This window comes from Centruroides sculpturatus, unplaced genomic scaffold (genome assembly GCF_000671375.1).
Source record: "Centruroides sculpturatus isolate CEXI.00-Female unplaced genomic scaffold, Cexi_2.0 scaffold1929, whole genome shotgun sequence".
In the NCBI taxonomy this organism is placed as follows: Eukaryota; Metazoa; Arthropoda; class Arachnida; order Scorpiones; family Buthidae; genus Centruroides; species Centruroides sculpturatus.
In genome coordinates this window covers 5,582-26,107 of record NW_019386060.1, presented here as the reverse complement: position 1 = coordinate 26,107, position 20,526 = coordinate 5,582, and the positions used below count along the sequence as shown (strand labels likewise).

Genomic DNA, 20,526 nt, shown 5'->3' with positions numbered 1-20,526 from the left:
AAATTTTAAATATTATTATTTTATTATTTTTTGGATGAAAATGATGTCGTGTTAATGGACAATTTTTAGAAAATTCATAAAAAAAAATTCCTGTTGAAATTTTTAGGTTAAGTAAAAGAAATTTATAAATTAAATAAATGTTTAAAGTTTAATGTTAATATTTGATAAATATCCAATTTAGATTGAAAAGGGAAATTTAATTTTTCTGTTTCCATTCTTTGTAATTGAATTTTGAGTAAAAATAAATTGAATAAAAAGGAAACCTCTGAGTTACAAATGTTATTATTGGTTTGTTATTAAGTTAATTAAATTTGAAAATTCTTTTAATAAAAATACTTTTTTTTCAAATATACAAAAATTAGATTTTGAGATAATTTTACTAGAAAATAAATTATTTCACCACTGAAAATTTACTTTTTGTTAATTATTATAATTTTTCTAATTCTTATTGTAATGTTTAATTCAATTATTGTTTTATAAAAAATTTTAAATTTCCTATATAATTTTCTTTCTCAAATCTTACCTTAATGCTATTCTGTAATGTTTTATTGCCAATTCTTTATTCCCAATGTCCATTTGTAAGTTAGCGTAATTATAATGAACCTTGGCATTGCTTGGAGATGTGGAAAGTCCCGATCTTTAGAAAATTTTAAATTAAAAAATAATTAAACTTTGTACAGAAATTTAATTCAAATTTAAAAATATATTAATATATTCTTTACAATTTAAAGCAGAGCCAGATTTAGATTTTTGTTAATGGCCATAAGCTATAACGTTTAAAAGGTCTTTCTCCCTCCATCAAATAATAGTAGACTGTATATTATTTTATGAATGGAGGGGGCCCTTCGAGGCTTAAGGCCCTAAGCTGTAGATTGTTTAGTTTATACATAAATCTGGCTTTGATTTGATGTAATATATATTGTTTAAAAATAAATTTTTCAATATATTTCTACATAAAAGTAGAATAGAGATGGGTCTGGAGGGAGGCAGATCTATCTCTGTTCTATTTTTAGATAAAAATACATCGCCCCTATAAGATTTGTTTCTGGATCAACTTCTAGAATAAACTCAAGATTATAAGTTATTTTTTTCAAACAAAATTGCATTTTTTGTAAAAGAATAAACAATATTTATAAGTTATACTTCTTGAATGTTTTTAATAGTTATAAATATTATTATATATGTGACATCTATTTATACAATTTAATAAAAGTGATCAATCTTGAAGATAAAATACGACTTTCAAAGACAGGTATTTATTTTTTATATTGGAAACAAAGTTAAATCCAAAACAAAGAACTGACCACAGCAATTCTTAGTTTTTCTTTTTATTTATTTTTTTATTCGGCCTATGCAGTCCAATATAAAACTTTATCGATGAAAATAAAACAATAGAAAAGAAACGTAGAAACATCTACTCACTTGAATAGAGACTCCCTGGTGAGCCAATCCTGATTTCTCTTGGTCGTTCTCAGAACGAAAAGAGCTACCAAAAAACACGTGACTAGCCTACAGGTCCATACCATCCGAAGACCACGTGGTTTGATCCTCTTCAAGCCACACGTGACTACCATGCAGAATCCAATACTAAAAGAAAAAAAAGTACAACTTCACGGTACATCTGCACCCAAATTGCCGAGGACTGCTATACTGTCAAGTCGACACAATGTCTCTGAACACATTGTAACGTAATCTCATTACTTAGATCTTGTTTCTCTTTGTTACTTCCGTGACCGAAATTCGATATTTTCCTTTAATGACCTTTCCTCATTCTTGAGTGTTTGTGTAGGTCGTCTAATTTTAAATTTTGCTTAGATTAATGATTGAATCAATTTATCAAATCACTAGAAATGTTTCCTCGTCATTGAAAAGTCAAGAATTCCTAGAAGCATCGAATTTTGTGAAATCACGTTTTACCAGAGAGAGAAATATTTTCATTAAAGTTTCACGAATAGATGAAATTTTCCTCACATAATAAACTAATTTCTTACAGATTTATCTTTATAATTGTTAAGCTATATTTTTATTAAAATTCCCTTAGCATCTAATTAATCCCACGAAGCCGCGTGTCCAATTTACTGTAGTTTAACTAAGCGATAATTACAGTTTACTTTAAGTAAAACTCACCTGGGTATATATAGCACTCTTTCTGCTATTACGAAGCCAACAGTAGTAAATAGATTTGTGGCAGGTAGGAAGGAGAATATCAAAACTGAGAGAGATAATCCTAAAGATTCTCTTTCGCATCTCTAATAATTAGAAAAATCTCTCATAAGATTTGTGAATAACAAATTAAAGTGATTTAAAATTTTTAATAATAAGATTAATTTAAATTATACGTTTATTTTTAGCCATTTAATACCAAAGACAAGCATAGGATAATCTTGAAAATTTTATTCAAATTAATTTAATATTTTCATATTTCTTTCACGTTATATTACATTTTATTTTACTTTCCCGAAGAAAGTATGGCGAGCTGTTAAAAATATGACCCCCCAAAAAATTTTAACATTTTTTTTGGACTCAGAGGACCTTGAAACGTTGGCAAATGTAAACAAGTTGGGGTTTCTCTATATATAGATACTAGTATGTGTGTGTGGGTGGTTATGATTTTTTCATCTACTTTAAATCTTAATAACTCCTGTGCTTTTTGCAGAAAATTTCTGAAATTTTGTAGTGACGTTTGTATATTAGGGGGTTGTGTTCTTAGAAATTTTCATGAAAATCGGTCTATTAGTTGGGAAGATATTAAGGGGTGGATCCTTTATATCAAAAACCTTCCAAGTTTATGAATTATTTTAAAAAGTCGTCGCTACTTTTAAAATTAACGTTTCGTAACGAATGGCGCCACGCATAATTTTAACTTCGTGCTAATATGTTTAACAAGTTAGTGTTTCTTAAACATAACTATCNTTTCATATTATTTACTTTTCTTTTTGGCTCGAAAATAAATTTAAAAATCTCTTCTCTATTTACAATTTACTATAAAATACATTAAAAATTCATAAAACATAATTAAAAACACGTTTATTTATGACTAATTTAACTAAGATAAGATATTAAAATGCTTTCGAGATTCTCGACGTAAGTTTATATTATTGCGTGGAAACCGCAAGAAATGTTAAATTTAATATACATGATGAACTCTAAGTAAATATAATAACATTGAGAGATGGAGGTGACAAAATTAAGTAAAGATATTTTCTATAAATATATAAATATCATCATTCTTCTTATATGAAATTTTAGCTTAAAAATAGGAATTTTATAAACATACTATATCTATTTTAGTAAAAGTTTTATTGATTCTAACTGCAGGATCCCAAGAAGATAATGTACTGCATACTGCACAAGAACGAGTGATTGTGGAAACAAAATAAATAAAATGAAATTAGTAGAAAGTTTAAGACAGGTTTTTTAAATAAAACAAAGCGCGGATTGTTGAATAAATTCGAAATAAACGGGATCTACTATTGATGAGAACGTCTGAACGTCCACGTGTCTCAGAGCATGCTAGAAATACAATACGAAATGTAATCACGCGCTGCATCTCATGGACTTAAGGTTATTCTATTCAGCTGCACAAAAATTTGACATCATATTTGTGAAATTTATACTTTATATATTCAATAAAGGTAGATCTTCTATCGTTTTGCAAGTGAATCTAACAGAGTTAGCCGTTATTTCTTTGAAATAAGTATAAAATTAATACCCTTCATGGTTATAAAGCATGCTTGTCTTAACGCCGATTGGTTATAAAATATGCTTGTCTTAACGACGACTGGTTATAAGAAAACATTTAAAATTAAAAACTTAATTGTTGTTTTTTGCTAATTTCATTATTAAACTCGATTAATTTATTTGTTTATTTATTATATTTTATAGTCTCCATTTTATAAATAATTTTGTCATATAATTTCAATTTAACATACTTTTGTCATCTGAAGTTTGTGATGTAAAATTTAGCTGTGGCAATTGATTGCATGACTAGAAAACAGTGAGATTTTTTTTTAAAGTGTAAAAGAATAAACTATAATAACGTTCAAATTTTAATCCTGATTGTATTCAGTATCGAATTACCTACTAGGCATTTGAGGCATATGCCTAGGGTCTCCGAGTTTCCAGGGGCCCAAAATTTATTAAAATAAAGCAATTTTATCGTCGCAGTTAGTTACAATTAGGCGTTATTAGTTCATAAAGTCGAAAAAATTATGTAAAATGGCATCCACTCTTCTGTTCTTAGGCGCCCTGGAAGATGTTAATTCGCAAATGTCTATACTACATCACATATGCACATAGAAGGACTAGATATATACGCTGTACGAGATACATATAAGCTGTATATATACTGAAAAAGTGATATAAACCATATATATAAGGATACAAATTATATAAGCTATATACGGTTTATTTTAGGACCTTATGCTATAAAGCTCTAAAGGTTAATGCTTTTAAACATATAACTACTTGCTATATGGGGGAGAGCCTTTAATATGTTACAATTTAAAGCTAAAAGTCTAAATACTGACACACAATATTAAATTAATTGTATTTNATAAAGTTATAAGGTTTAAAACCTACCTCATCCTTACCTGGACATAAAAAGATTTTCCGACGACAATAAATAATCCGGTTACAAAAAATAAAGTTGCAAGATTCCTTATATCATTAAAACTCTCGATTAAACTGATGCTTCCTAGTTGCCAGTCGTAAGATAATCGAAGTGGGAATAGCAACAACCAAAAGTTGACAGCTACCAGATAGGTGTATGTTAGAAACCTAAGCAAAATGCATTTATTTTATTCATTATCAAGTTGAAAACCCCCCCTTCAAGTTAAAAGTTGGCGGAAAATGTTTTAAACACGAACAATGTGACATTTGCATTTGTTTCACCAACATGATGATAAATGAGTCTATGTTTAGTTACCAAGTACGACTAATCGAGGGAATAATGCAATCTGTTATCGCTAAAATTCAATTTTCACATTCCCTCGATACTACTATTGAAAAGTATATAAAATTTTGCGTGAAAATTTAAATAGTTTCAACAATAATACGTACGAAAAATTTAATTATAATTGAATATATACTACATTAAATTATAAGGTTAAATTTATTAATAAATTGTGTATTTTGTCGCAAAAATTCGTTAATTTTCTGCTTTTTTTACAAAGAATAATTTAATTATTTTTTAAACTATAGTTTTTCAATTAAATTTTATTTATTTATTAAATTTAAAGTAATTTTAAGATATTTTTTCGACTAGTTTTTTTAATTCTTATTTTTCAGTGAATAACAATTCAATTTTAATAAATATTACTTTAAAAATTGACGAATAATTTCCAATTAAAAATAAAAATTTCATTTTTAATTTATTTTCGAGTGTATAACAAAAAAACTCCTTTTTTATATGCATGATTTATAAGAAAATAATTAAAATACTATTGAAATTAGTAAAAAAAACATTAATATATTTGATATAAAAATACTTCAGAATAGAGAATTAATTTTTAAAATGTTTTTATATCAGTTATATTAATATAATTGAATTAATTAAAATATTTAAAAAATTTGATTTTTAAATTAATTTTTCTACTTTTTTAATGTGTAGTTTTATTATTATTATTTGGAGAATAAAAATGCGAATTATAACGTACCGTGTGAGGAAAGAAGGAGAAAACGAAGCAGGATTATCCTGATCGGAAAATCTTGGCATGGATCCACATAACATCAAAATTCGTAATCCCAAGAGTACCAAAATCTGTCGAAAGAAATAAAAAAAGATCGATCCAAACGGAAAAAAAGCTTTTAAACTGCATTATAGAAATGTGAAGAAGCCATATAAGTTTTCATAAAGTTTCTTCAAATGAAAGGAAAGAAAAGAAATCCCTTTTGACTTTGTGAGTGATCTATTTAAAAGATTCGAACAAAGATATTTTCATATTATTTACTTTTCTTTTTGGCTCGAAAATAAATTTAAAAATCTCTTCTCTATTTACAATTTACTATAAAATACATTAAAAATTCATAAAACATAATTAAAAACACGTTTATTTATGACTAATTTAACTAAGATAAGATATTAAAATGCTTTCGAGATGAATAATTTTAATGAATTTTTATTTTTATTTACTAAAAAATGACATTTTTTAAAAGAAATTTTTGATGTAGTTTCTTACGCCGAATTAATTTGAAATTACGATTAAACGATGCTAAACACAATTTACAGATTCGAAAATGATTGAAAAGTGTTATAAAATAATATAAATGACGTTTACTGTTTAAGATAAACATTTATTATCATTTATTTAAACAAATTTAAATTCTAGACGTTCCATTTTGGGAGCTCATTTCGATAACATCTCAACATACAACATTAATAAAGTCGAGTGTTGTAATATAATTAAATTCAGAAAAGAAAAATACTTAACACCGTTATTTAACTATTAAAATTACATTATTATATTCAAATGAAAACTTACCGTTACTAGCGAAGTAATAAATCTTTTATCCTTAAAAATTTCCTTAGCAATTTGAAGATTTTCCCTATACAACAAAGGAAAGATTATTTGAATTTAACACTCGAACGAATTCCGCATTTCTGAAACATAACGATCTTACTTAATGAATTGCAACATTGTTGGGTAATCCGTTGAAATTCCATTCGATGTAACCTCAACGACCTCCATTAGTCGACAGACTTTATTCAAAGCATTATTATATTATTTAATTTCCTCATTTATATACTAACTTTTAGGTCACCCCGTAAATTAATTTAACACACAGGGTGAACCAAAAGTTAGTTAACCGTATTTTATTTAGTATATTCCAGATACATTTGATAATATGAATCATAAATCGAATTTATAATAATTTGTTTTCTTTTATCCAATTGGCGAAAACACAAAAAACGAAATTGTTACTTTTAAATAAGATAGAAATTTAGTTTCTACAATGGTTAACTGACTTTTGGCTCAATTATACGAGCCACAGAGGTTATTTTTTGCATTGCATAACATATTAAATAGCCTATACCTTCGAATCTTATATAAATTTTAATGGTAAACTTAAAAAAAAAGTAAAATAAAGTTATAAGGTTTAAAACCTACCTCATCCTTACCTGGACATAAAAAGATTTTCCGACGACAATAAATAATCCGGTTACAAAAAATAAAGTTGCAAGATTCCTTATATCATTAAAACTCTCGATTAAACTGATGCTTCCTAGTTGCCAGTCGTAAGATAATCGAAGTGGGAATAGCAACAACCAAAAGTTGACAGCTACCAGATAGGTGTATGTTAGAAACCTAAGCAAAATGCATTTATTTTATTCATTATCAAGTTGAAAACCCCCCCTTCAAGTTAAAAGTTGGCGGAAAATGTTTTAAACACGAACAATGTGACATTTGCATTTGTTTCACCAACATGATGATAAATGAGTCTATGTTTAGTTACCAAGTACGACTAATCGAGGGAATAATGCAATCTGTTATCGCTAAAATTCAATTTTCACATTCCCTCGATACTACTATTGAAAAGTATATAAAATTTTGCGTGAAAATTTAAATAGTTTCAACAATAATACGTACGAAAAATTTAATTATAATTGAATATATACTACATTAAATTATAAGGTTAAATTTATTAATAAATTGTGTATTTTGTCGCAAAAATTCGTTAATTTTCTGCTTTTTTTACAAAGAATAATTTAATTATTTTTTAAACTATAGTTTTTCAATTAAATTNAAGTAAAAAATTTTAAAGAATTTTATTAATATTTACAAAATTTAAAAGCTTTAAATTTTTATTATTAGAGACTGAATTAAAGATTGGTTTTTAAAAATATAATTAACTAAAAAATAGAAATAAAAAAAAGCAACCATCTTCGATATAGCTACTTCACTATCTAATCGTTGTCGAATTTTTTTTAGGAGGATTACTTTGATACAACACACGAGGCTGTTACGCTGTGTTCAGACAGGCTTTTCTTACATTACGTTACGATACATCTGATCAATGAAAGAAGGTATTATTTGTAACGTCTTAAATAACGCTTCTTTGATTGTCAGACGTAACGTAACGTAATATAAAAGCATGTCTAAACGTAGTCCTATATTTAGAGGTACAGAATGTCATACGTTATTTTGAGGCTTAATAAATGAGTTAACACTGTTATAACACTGACACGATGATAAAAAAATATTTTTTTATTTATTAAATTCCTTTAAAATTAAGTTTTGTCATTGCTGTATGATACAAAAGTGAAGATATTTTTATTAATAATTTCATTCTTGGAATGAAATATTTTATTATTTAATAAAGTTTTGACTTATATTCAACTTTTACTTATAAAATAAATTTTAAAAACCTAGAAAATTTTAATTTTAAAAACAAAAATTAATTGAACTCACGTTACTTGTCTTATGTCAAACTATTGACTAAACAATACACTATAAAACTTTAGAAATCATAAAAGTTTGAAGAGACGCATAAAAAGTTTTCTAAGTAATAAAAAAACTCACAAAAACAAAAAACTTAGTATATATAAATTTAATAATTAATGCTACTTTCGTGTATACAATTTTCACATTTTTAGTTTACTACAACGAGATAATTGATGATTAATTAGCTATCCTTGATAATTAATCATATATTAGCTCTTTCATAAACCTTTGAATTAAACAACAACGTTATATCGATTTTACATCTACTTATTCAAAAGCTGAAAAAGGTAAGAGTAGAATAAAATCTCTCAACATTTAATTATACTAAAGTCTAAAAGTATAAGTTTGATAATAAACGTCAACATTTGGCATAGTAAAAATGGCAAATTTTAACGCAATTTACTTATCCAATAACAGTAAACAATGTTATTATATATATATAATAAAATATGAAAGCTTATTTACATAATAGTACCTTCATATTTTTTTAGTAATAATGCTTTTTTACTGTAGAGTCATAAAAAAAAGAGAGGAAAACGTTTACCTGAAAGAATGGCTCTCTCTCCACTTCTGCTGCAGATGATAAACGGTGCAAACTAGCAAGACAGTGATGCCTTGTTCTTTAGAAAGAAGAGAAAACGTAGCACAGATAACAGTAACGGCCAACCATTTTGAAACGACAGATTTCTGTACCATCTTGTAACAGCTGTTGGAAAATACGTTGTTACTTTGTCATTGAGAAAGTTAAGAGAAAAGTTCTTGAAATGAAATTTATGATATAGTAATATATCAAACAATATTGCAATTTCTATCAAAATTTAATCCAAAGATGCAATTTTCCAAAATGTTTTATACTTAAAGAAAACGATAGTTTTCTATTAAATTAAAATTCNTGATTTATGTTTTCAACTTTATTTGAGTAATATTGTTATGTTAAATTATTAAAAGAAAGTTTAATTTTTTTCTTAGCTTCTACACTTAATTAACAGCTTTAATAATATTATTATAACAATACAAAACAATTTATTTATATTAATAATGATTTTTAAAAATACAATAATGTTAGGTAGTGTTATAGAAACTGAGATGAGCTTGAGTCAATCATTAATGTAGAGCCAATCCCTCCAAAAGTTACATAAATATATAAATAAAATCAAGAAAACAGATTTTTATCACTTATCAAATAAAACTTTAACTTCATATTCTAATATAAAAAAATTAAAATCTTTATCCAGTCTCTGAGCATCCCTCTAACACCTTTTCTAACTTATATTTGGACTTACGAAATAACAAAGAATCATCAATTTTTTAATATAAATATAAGAGTCATCTACATATTATATAAAATTTAAAAGCTTTAAATTTTTATTATTAGAGACTGAATTAAAGATTGGTTTTTAAAAATATAATTAACTAAAAAATAGAAATAAAAAAAAGCAACCATCTTCGATATAGCTACTTCACTATCTAATCGTTGTCGAATTTTTTTTTAGGAGGATTACTTTGATACAACACACGAGGCTGTTACGCTGTGTTCAGACAGGCTTTTCTTACATTACGTTACGATACATCTGATCAATGAAAGAAGGTATTATTTGTAACGTCTTAAATAACGCTTCTTTGATTGTCAGACGTAACGTAACGTAATATAAAAGCATGTCTAAACGTAGTCCTATATTTAGAGGTACAGAATGTCATACGTTATTTTGAGGCTTAATAAATGAGTTAACACTGTTATAACACTGACACGATGATAAAAAAATATTTTTTTATTTATTAAATTCCTTTAAAATTAAGTTTTGTCATTGCTGTATGATACAAAAGTGAAGATATTTTTATTAATAATTTCATTCTTGGAATGAAATATTTTATTATTTAATAAAGTTTTGACTTATATTCAACTTTTACTTATAAAATAAATTTTAAAAACCTAGAAAATTTTAATTTTAAAAACAAAAATTAATTGAACTCACGTTACTTGTCTTATGTCAAACTATTGACTAAACAATACACTATAAAACTTTAGAAATCATAAAAGTTTGAAGAGACGCATAAAAAGTTTTCTAAGTAATAAAAAAACTCACAAAAACAAAAAACTTAGTATATATAAATTTAATAATTAATGCTACTTTCGTGTATACAATTTTCACATTTTTAGTTTACTACAACGAGATAATTGATGATTAATTAGCTATCCTTGATAATTAATCATATATTAGCTCTTTCATAAACCTTTGAATTAAACAACAACGTTATATCGATTTTACATCTACTTATTCAAAAGCTGAAAAAAGTAAGAGTAGAATAAAATCTCTCAACATTTAATTATACTAAAGTCTAAAAGTATAAGTTTGATAATAAACGTCAACATTTGGCATAGTAAAAATGGCAAATTTTAACGCAATTTACTTATCCAATAACAGTAAACAATGTTATTATATATATATAATAAAATATGAAAGCTTATTTACATAATAGTACCTTCATATTTTTTTAGTAATAATGCTTTTTTACTGTAGAGTCATAAAAAAAAGAGAGGAAAACGTTTACCTGAAAGAATGGCTCTCTCTCCACTTCTGCTGCAGATGATAAACGGTGCAAACTAGCAAGACAGTGATGCCTTGTTCTTTAGAAAGAAGAGAAAACGTAGCACAGATAACAGTAACGGCCAACCATTTTGAAACGACAGATTTCTGTACCATCTTGTAACAGCTGTTGGAAAATACGTTGTTACTTTGTCATTGAGAAAGTTAAGAGAAAAGTTCTTGAAATGAAATTTATGATATAGTAATATATCAAACAATATTGCAATTTCTATCAAAATTTAATCCAAAGATGCAATTTTCCAAAATGTTTTATACTTAAAGAAAACGATAGTTTTCTATTAAATTAAAATTCCTTGAATAAAATTTATAACTTATTTTTCAGTCTCATTTTTCCCCCCTTCTCTCTCTCTCTCTCTCTCTCTTTCTTTCCACCCTGTCTCTAAATTTTTGATATCTTTAAAGTGAAAAGTAGAATATAGAAACATTTATTTAATTTCTTAAGTAAAAAATTTTAAAGAATTTTATTAATATTATTAATATTTACAAATTTCTTTTAATTCAAACATTTTTATAATGAAATTACGAGTGTAAAACAATAAAGTAAATTAAATTACATATTTGATTTTTTACGCTATAATATTTTAAAATTTAAATTATCGTTACATGAAGATAAATTTAATGAATTTGTAAAATCAAAATACATATCCTATATTTTCTGTAGTAAAAACATTTTATAAAATTAATTAAAATAAATATATAAACTTTAATTTTATATATTTTTCTTATATTTTTAAAATAAAATTTGATTAAGTTTTTTAAAAAAATTAAGAAAAAAAAATCTGATTAAATTAGCCAAATAATGCTATTAAAAGTAGCATTATATAGATAAAATTAGCGTGAAATCTTAATTTATTGTAAGCTTTAAAATAATTTTCAACATATTTTACACAATAAATATGTACATGGGTTTCTATTATGATAAAATTATATAATTATGATGAAATTTGTTAGAGAAGTAGGTACTTTTTTCATGTAATGTACTTGTAGTTCTCATAATTATAATCAATTTTTAATTTTTTACATATTTATTTTATTTAATTTTTATTATTTACGTAAATATTTTGTTTTCTAAATAAAAAAATATTAAAATTTCAAAGAAAANAATCATGGACATCAAAAAGAAAGCAGCTGATAAAACCTCTGCTCTTCCCACTATACTCGATACCTGAGCAAAATATTCATTGAAATCGTTAAACTTAGAGAAAGAATAAACATTTTCTATGATTCTGTTTCTTTTCTTTTTTTTACAATGAAAGAAAATTTTAAATGCTAATGTAATTAGCAATTATCGAAATTCGATCCCTTAATCTTTTTTCTATTCGAACTTATACTTAATTCTCCACGAGAAAAATCATTTGAAAAGTTAAATACATTAGCGTGTAGTATTTAACATTAAAATTTATTAATATCCTACATGAAAGTTTAATGTTAATCATTTTAAAAAAATTTTAAAATCCGATAGAAAATTCATTAGATTTTATAATTTACTTCGTACTTACAGCTTCTGTGTGTATTGGATGGGCGGTAAATAACAATGCTGCAGTTCCCGAACTTTCAATATCCCAAGAAAGCACATTTCTGCACATATACATCAGCAAATATACAACAATAGTATGCAAAATAACGTTTACTAAATGGAACCACCAAACGCACCATCCTTTTAAGATAACATTTAATCTGAAAAACATCAAAGTAATATATCATTTATGTATTTTGGACAGTAGAAATTAGAGCAGAACAAAAAAATATCTCTCTTCTCTTACACCCTGTTCTAGTTGATGGGATAAACCAGGATCAACAACCCATATACTTACTAGAATCCATGTATAGGAAGCATACTGTTTCTGAGGTTTAAGGGATAAAGTAAGCCGATAAAAGTGATTGAATGAGTTATATTCATTAAACAATCCTCAATAGAGGGCTTAGACCTATAAAAAATACTATTTAATAAATAATCCTCGTATAACTTATAACTTAAGTTTCTTTAATATATTCTTATATTCAATTTTGTTTGCATCTTTGCCGTATTTTAAATGAATTTATTATAGTATAAATACGTTATTCAATTTTCTATTATTTTTTTTTATAAATTTTAAAATCCTTATTCATTATTCAATACATGATCGAGTCTATTCAATAAATTTAAATTTCTAAAAAAAAGTTTTATATGAATAACATGACTTGAAAATGTGAGTTGTATATATTGTTTATTTTCGGATTCACATCACACGTCTGCCAATTCTTTACAAAGTTTAATATTTGTTATTTTTTAAAAAATAAAATTAAATAGAAGTTATATTATCAAATTAAAGTTATAAAAATTAAGAAAGTTTACGGATATAAAAAGTAGAGAAATGATAAATTGATAGCAAAAACTAGGAATGGAAGATGTCCTTTCCTCTCTAAAATTTAAATTATTATTTGTGTATGTTTTTTTATAAAATTAAATAGTTAAAAAATTAATTTATATAACTTTCGAGAAGTTATATAAATTAAACCTGTCCAAAACGGAACCTGAATAAAACGGAAACCTGCCTAAAACAGGAAAAAAAATACTTGTAAACGGAGAGATTTTTCTGTGCTTAAGAAAACCCTGTTCAAAACGGAAAAAATATTCAATACAGTGCGATTCCGCTTTACACAGGTTTTACTGTATATAATTTTTTTTAAAATTTACTGCTTAAAAGTTATAGTAACTTATACAGATGCATTCTTTATCTCTATAAGTTGTTCTAATTTCAATTTTAGTGTATTACAATAATGTAAAAAGAAAATTAAATATTATAACATTTAAAAATGATCCTAAAAGTATAATTTTTTTTTAATATTTTGAATTATTACAGGAAAAAAAATCTAGATTAAAATTTAATTACGATATTACACATTAAAAAAAATTAAGAGAATTCTTGAATGTAGAGATTTATCTTTCTCACTTTAAAGTAATGTTTCAGAGATATAAAATTTAGCAATAAAAATGATATAAATCTTTAATATATTTTGATTTTATTTAACATCACATTTTGAAGATATTCTAAAAAATAAATCAAATTTTTCCCCCTTTCCTCTAAAGTATAACCTATCAAATACTTGGTATCTCAAAGCAATTCATCACTAAGAAAATACGAAATCCCGAATTTTGGGTAAAGTGACATTGTAAAGAATACCAACTTTCGTATTGCTCTATGTGTTCTTCAGCCTATTGTCTGCAACAATCCGTCAAAGTTAAAGAAATAAATTCAAAGAGGTATAGATTTTTAAAACTCATACATTTTGCATATATCAAATGTTATTTATTTGTAAGGCATACAAGGCAATAAACGAGATCTTAACACTATCGAAAAATACGCTTTCTTATATATATATATATTTTTTTTTTATTTATTCCTTTTATTCTTTACGGTCACGTTTATCTTCTAAGAAAATTTCCCTACAAAAATATTCTGAATACTAAATAGCGGATATGCTACATTTTCAGTTTTGTTAGAGAAAAGGAATAATTTTTTTCTTATTTTATTTTTATTTTCCATGCAATTGAAGTAATGTCTGGAGGGAGATTTTCTTAGATGTTTGCACTCAAACGGACGAAAATGTGATGGAAATCCTACATGACTAAACGTCAGCAAGTACCTAGAACTTTATTTTATAGTTTCTAAAAAGAATTTCTTTTTTTTTTTTTATTGTTTAGAAAGTTTTGAAGAGGTTATTTTTATATCATTATCGTCGGAATGCTTTTATACTAGAAACTTTTTAACGCCTTTCCTAGCTTAAGTGTAAATATATTCGTGACCCAAATTGTTTATGAAAGGTTTAAAAGTGTTAGTTCTACTGTATAAATCATTAATGAGGTATATAAGTTATACATATAAATACCTTATTAATGATTCAAATAGTGTATATAGTATACATTATATGGCATGTAGTATATAGTATATTACTTTGCCGGTTGTGTTATATATAACTGAGGGAAAGTATGGTAATCGGTCGAAAATTGACCCCCAAGTTTTTTTTACATTTTTTGGACTTAGGACACCTTGAAACGTCAAAAAATTCGGGTTTCTTTTTCTGTATGTATGGATGTTAGTGTGTGTGAGAGGCGCGATTTTGAAGCTTAATAACTCCTGTAATTTTTGTCGAAAATGTCTGAAATTTTGCAGGGAGGTTTGTGTATTAGGGTGATTAAAGCTTTTAAATTTTGGTGATTAAAAGTCAAGGGAGTGGGGAGATAAAGGGGGGGTCATGCGTCGTATAGGGACGAACTTAATGACGATTTTACTCGTTATTAGCATTTATATATATATATAACCCATCCCTACTCTAAAAATTAAGCTTTTTGCCATTTTATAATAATTAAAACTATAAAACTTTTTAAAAATAAAATATCATAACAGATGGCGACACACACGCAGTTTGTTTTAAATGTTGCTGGGAAAGTTAAGCAACTCGTTGCTAGGTTTTACATATATAATGCAAAAAGAATTTACATAAAATTTAATTCGAATTAATTTATTAATGATAGAAAAATCTTTAATAGTTTCATTACGATGGCGTTACAGGCAATAAAGAAAATTAGTTAAATGTAAAAATTTATTTTTCATTTATGTAGGAATTGTCATAACGTTAAAAGATGACAATTAAAATTTCATAAATTTATTCAAACAAACAGTTTAATATGGCAAGTTAACATTTGTACGCTTGTCGCTCTTTGTGATAATTGAGGACATATTTCTTTGAGTTTCAATAAAAGATGACAGAAAGTGACATTGGACAATGAAATTTCTTTTCTTTTTGACGCCGACCCATTCACTTGGTCAATTATGAGTTGAAAGCTAATCATTTTGTTTCGGGTCTTTAGCTTTGTTTCTCTTAGAAATCTATTGTCTTTTAGGAGAACAAAAGTTTAATTAATTTCCTATTTTTTTATAAGTAAAAAAAAAAATTAAATAAAAATCACATTGTTAATTTAATGTCTGTATTTTTATTGTTTATTTCTTCTATTTTCTTAAATTTTACAACATTATAACAGTTTTTTTTCAGTTCTATGCTTAATTAATATATATTTTTGGCGTATTGTTTTACTTGTTTACAGTGGGGGTGTTATAGCTTCACGGGCCCAGGCAAATTTGAATTAGGAGCTTCATAAACAGTGTTGACTTCAGAGGGAATTCTTTGGAGGAAATATTTTCTTGTAATAGATTAGTTTGGGGCCCCCTCCTGTTGGAGAAGGCCCCGAAACTAATCTATTACATCTCTAATCTATTCTATATCAGGCAATTGTCCTTTTTGCCCATCGGATAATGCACCAATGTTTGTTTATATAAAAAGTACTTTAATAAAAGTATAGAAAATTTAAAATAAACGTTTGAAAGATTATATAAAACATTTATNTTCTGAAACATAACGATCTTACTTAATGAATTGCAACATTGTTGGGTAATCCGTTGAAATTCCATTCGATGTAACCTCAACGACCTCCATTAGTCGACAGACTTTATTCAAAGCATTATAACAGAAGTAAAGTTACAAAAGTCATACTTACTCACTAACATCTTTCCTATTGTGTTTAACGGCCATTATTGTCATTATATACTATATATATATACTTTTTTAAAAAGTTAACAATAACTCAATTGTAAGGAGTTTATCACAATTTACTTCTAGTACAAATTTGCCGAATGAAATACCTGAAAAATTTCTGTTTATTATTTTTTTTTTCTTTTCAAAGTTAGTCGAAACAATTCCCTTATTGTTAGAATTCTCGAGAGAATTATTTTGAATCAATGGATTTAAGAACGATTCAACGAACGATCGACAATGCAACATCACTTGAGGTTGCTGAATGGATCGAAACTGAAGGAGTGTGGTTGATCTTTTGCCGAACTAGACAATACACTTCCAACGTAGCCTACATCGATATTGGAGTTTGTACACTTTATGAGCATCGGTGTGAATGAATGGTGTAGAAATTGAACCAATTTCCTTTGTTTATCTCTATATAGAAACTAGAAATTTTCTATTTTTATTTCCACCTTATGAAACTAAATCCAATTACGTTTTTTTAAAGATTAAGTTTTCATTTTCCGCTGTATAAACAAAATTGAAAAATTTAATGAAAAATATATTTGTTTATATATTTATTGTNGACTGTCCCAATCAGCCATGGACTTTCCCCAGTAATCGTTGAAAAATAATTCCCATAACGCATTCTTTCCATTGACATCGGGATTTCTAATAATAGCGACGATATCATCGTGAACAAAATCACCTTCCAAGCTATTAGCGTAACTCATTAGGATGATAACAGTTAAAGAAGTGTAAGTTAGCACCGTTACTGTGTTGTGTCTTGTCACCACAAACGTATGTCCCATGATAGTGTTGTTGATTCTGCTATGTTCGATTTAGTGGTTAAACATTCACTCATTTCCTCAAACTCACACACACACATTTATACACACCACACACACGAGGGAGATTGGCATACTGGGCACAGACCCCCAAACTGATATCTTCTACGATCGATTCTTTGGTAAGGGGAGAAATTCATGCGCGTGCCCAAGATCTCTGCCACGTGTATGTGTCTCTAACAGCTGTGTGTGACGTCAGTTCCGGTTTTAGTATTACCTTGCTGATGAAAAATTTTTTACTATAAATCGTAAAGTATAATTACTTTGTGACTTTAAATTAATTTTTAGCCTTATTTTTATATTAGCTATCATATAATTTAAAAAAAAATCGTATTCACAAGAAATAAGGAGAGGGAAAAAATTATTATTTTGCATTTAGAAAAGTCACAAATGTAAAAAAAAACAAAAAAAAACAGTGTAATGAGACTTAATAATATTGTTTACTTTCGTTTTTTTTTAATTAAAGTGATGACTAAAGTTTAAGAGCGAGAAATTTAAGAGTATAGAAGAGACGTTTCTGTTTATGTTTAGAGATGGACAGTTATCATTAAGCAGTAAAAATTCGGAAGTAACATCTCGGTATCGAGGGATTTTAAATTAATGTCCTTCCAATTGAAGCAAGCAATCCGTAGGTCAATAACTTTCTCAGTGATCTCTTTCTACCTCTCTCGTGGGAGGGCATCCGCTATTAATCTCTTCCTCTCCATTCTACTGACAAGTAGAACGGTATTGGATGTAATTACAGCAGCACTGAACTAACTTTTTATACCTATGTTGTCGATGTATTAGAAATCACAGTTTCTTTCCTACAGTAAATTATTCTCCCTAAAGATTTACCTACTCACACCAATGTGAAGTTGGGGAGTAGCGATACCTTTCTCACTCTAACTCTAATGTGTAAGAAGCTGTAGAGATGCAAGGATTCGGATAAGAATCTGCATCTACACACTACAGCTTAAAATATCGTCTAGATGAAATTTTTTAAGTAAAACTAATTTTTACAATAGATATGATGATGTAAATCTCTCATATTGCCTTCAATTCTAATATATATATATATTAGAATTGAAGGCAATATGAGAGATTTACTCAACTATATTTAAGTCTGTTTTATCTAAAAATAATTTTATAACGGTAAATAACTAGACATATATAATTATTTAATATAATAGAGAAAATATACTCGTAAGCTATAGATTTATAACATTATTTTATAATAAATAAAGTTTTGTACGTATTATTATTGAAAATATCTCTAAAAACATAGAAGAAAACAAATAAGCATGTAAACCTTATATAATACTTAGGAAATTCAATATAGTTGTAATGTTAATACATTTATTCTCTTTTTATAAAAAGCTTGCACATAAATTTCTTAATTAAACATAATTAAAAACATTATGATCATTGATATGCCAGATTCTTTATTATTTGTTTATCTTCTCTCTTCTATCTTTTTCTATCAAATGATGTGAAGAGTTAGAATGAAAGACAGCTGATAGAGAAAATTAAAATATTTTTAATGATTCTGTTTCTTTTCTTTTTTTTACAATGAAAGAAAATTTTAAATGCTAATGTAATTAGCAATTATCGAAATTCGATCCCTTAATCTTTTTTCTATTCGAACTTATACTTAATTCTCCACGAGAAAAATCATTTGAAAAGTTAAATACATTAGCGTGTAGTATTTAACATTAAAATTTATTAATATCCTACATGAAAGTTTAATGTTAATCATTTTAAAAAAATTTTAAAATCCGATAGAAAATTCATTAGATTTTATAATTTACTTCGTACTTACAGCTTCTGTGTGTATTGGATGGGCGGTAAATAACAATGCTGCAGTTCCCGAACTTTCAATATCCCAAGAAAGCACATTTCTGCACATATACATCAGCAAATATACAACAATAGTATGCAAAATAACGTTTACTAAATGGAACCACCAAACGCACCATCCTTTTAAGATAACATTTAATCTGAAAAACATCAAAGTAATATATCATTTATGTATTTTGGACAGTAGAAATTAGAGCAGAACAAAAAAATATCTCTCTTCTCTTACACCCTGTTCTAGTTGATGGGATAAACCAGGATCAACAACCCATATACTTACTAGAATCCATGTATAGGAAGCATACTGTTTCTGAGGTTTAAGGGATAAAGTAAGCCGATAAAAGTGATTGAATGAGTTATATTCATTAAACAATCCTCAATAGAGGGCTTAGACCTATAAAAAATACTATTTAATAAATAATCCTCGTATAACTTATAACTTAAGTTTCTTTAATATATTCTTATATTCAATTTNTTATTATAAAAATAATATTTTTAGGAAATTTATTTTTATAATTTAATAAAAATCATAAAAGAATAAACATTATTTTTAAGTTTTATTGAAAAGTAAAATGAAATGTGAACTAATTTATTTGAACTCATCAGTCAAGAGTAAAAATAAATAATTGTTTTCTGCACTTTCTAAAATGTGTTGTAAGGGGGGAAACAGCAACAATTTTAATGGCAACGATCTACAGGATGAAGGAGAGAAAAAAAAAATGAACAAAAGTTTCAGACGAAATGCTCTGCGAATCACCGAAAGGCGCAATTAGAAATGAGGTTTACGAGTGATTTTTACTTCGAAAATTGCAATGTATTTTTATAAAAGTAGATCGATTTAAATTCCTTAATGTCCGCTTTTCAACAGATGAAAGGTTCATTCAATATTAATGGTAAAATTACAGAGGGTAATGAGTGGTACTTACTTGCAGAAGGCAATCATGGACATCAAAAAGAAAGCAGCTGATAAAACCTCTGCTCTTCCCACTATACTCGATACCTGAGCAAAATATTCATTGAAATCGTTAAACTTAGAGAAAGAATAAACATTTTCTATGATTCTGTTTCTTTTCTTTTNTTGTGTATGTTTTTTTATAAAATTAAATAGTTAAAAAATTAATTTATATAACTTTCGAGAAGTTATATAAATTAAACCTGTCCAAAACGGAACCTGAATAAAACGGAAACCTGCCTAAAACAGGAAAAAAAATACTTGTAAACGGAGAGATTTTTCTGTGC

At 26.5% G+C, this 20,526-nt stretch overlaps 1 protein-coding gene across 1 annotated transcript in view; it reads right to left on the bottom strand.

The window, feature by feature from the left end:
* Window positions 1–20,287, bottom strand: part of LOC111613371 (transmembrane and TPR repeat-containing protein 1-like) — a 29,712-nt gene extending 9,425 nt beyond the window's left edge. The window contains exons 1-8 of the mRNA XM_023354718.1: window positions 20,214–20,287; window positions 10,995–11,156; window positions 6,483–6,546; window positions 5,658–5,761; window positions 4,593–4,779; window positions 2,128–2,249; window positions 1,423–1,587; window positions 524–637 (exon numbers count right to left, since the gene is read on the bottom strand). Coding sequence (XP_023210486.1) covers window positions 524–637; window positions 1,423–1,587; window positions 2,128–2,249; window positions 4,593–4,779; window positions 5,658–5,761; window positions 6,483–6,546; window positions 10,995–11,156; window positions 20,214–20,236 — 941 coding nt within the window. The 5' untranslated portion in view covers window positions 20,237–20,287. The remainder of the gene's footprint in view (window positions 1–523; window positions 638–1,422; window positions 1,588–2,127; window positions 2,250–4,592; window positions 4,780–5,657; window positions 5,762–6,482; window positions 6,547–10,994; window positions 11,157–20,213) is intronic.
* Window positions 20,288–20,526: the final 239 nt, after the last annotated feature.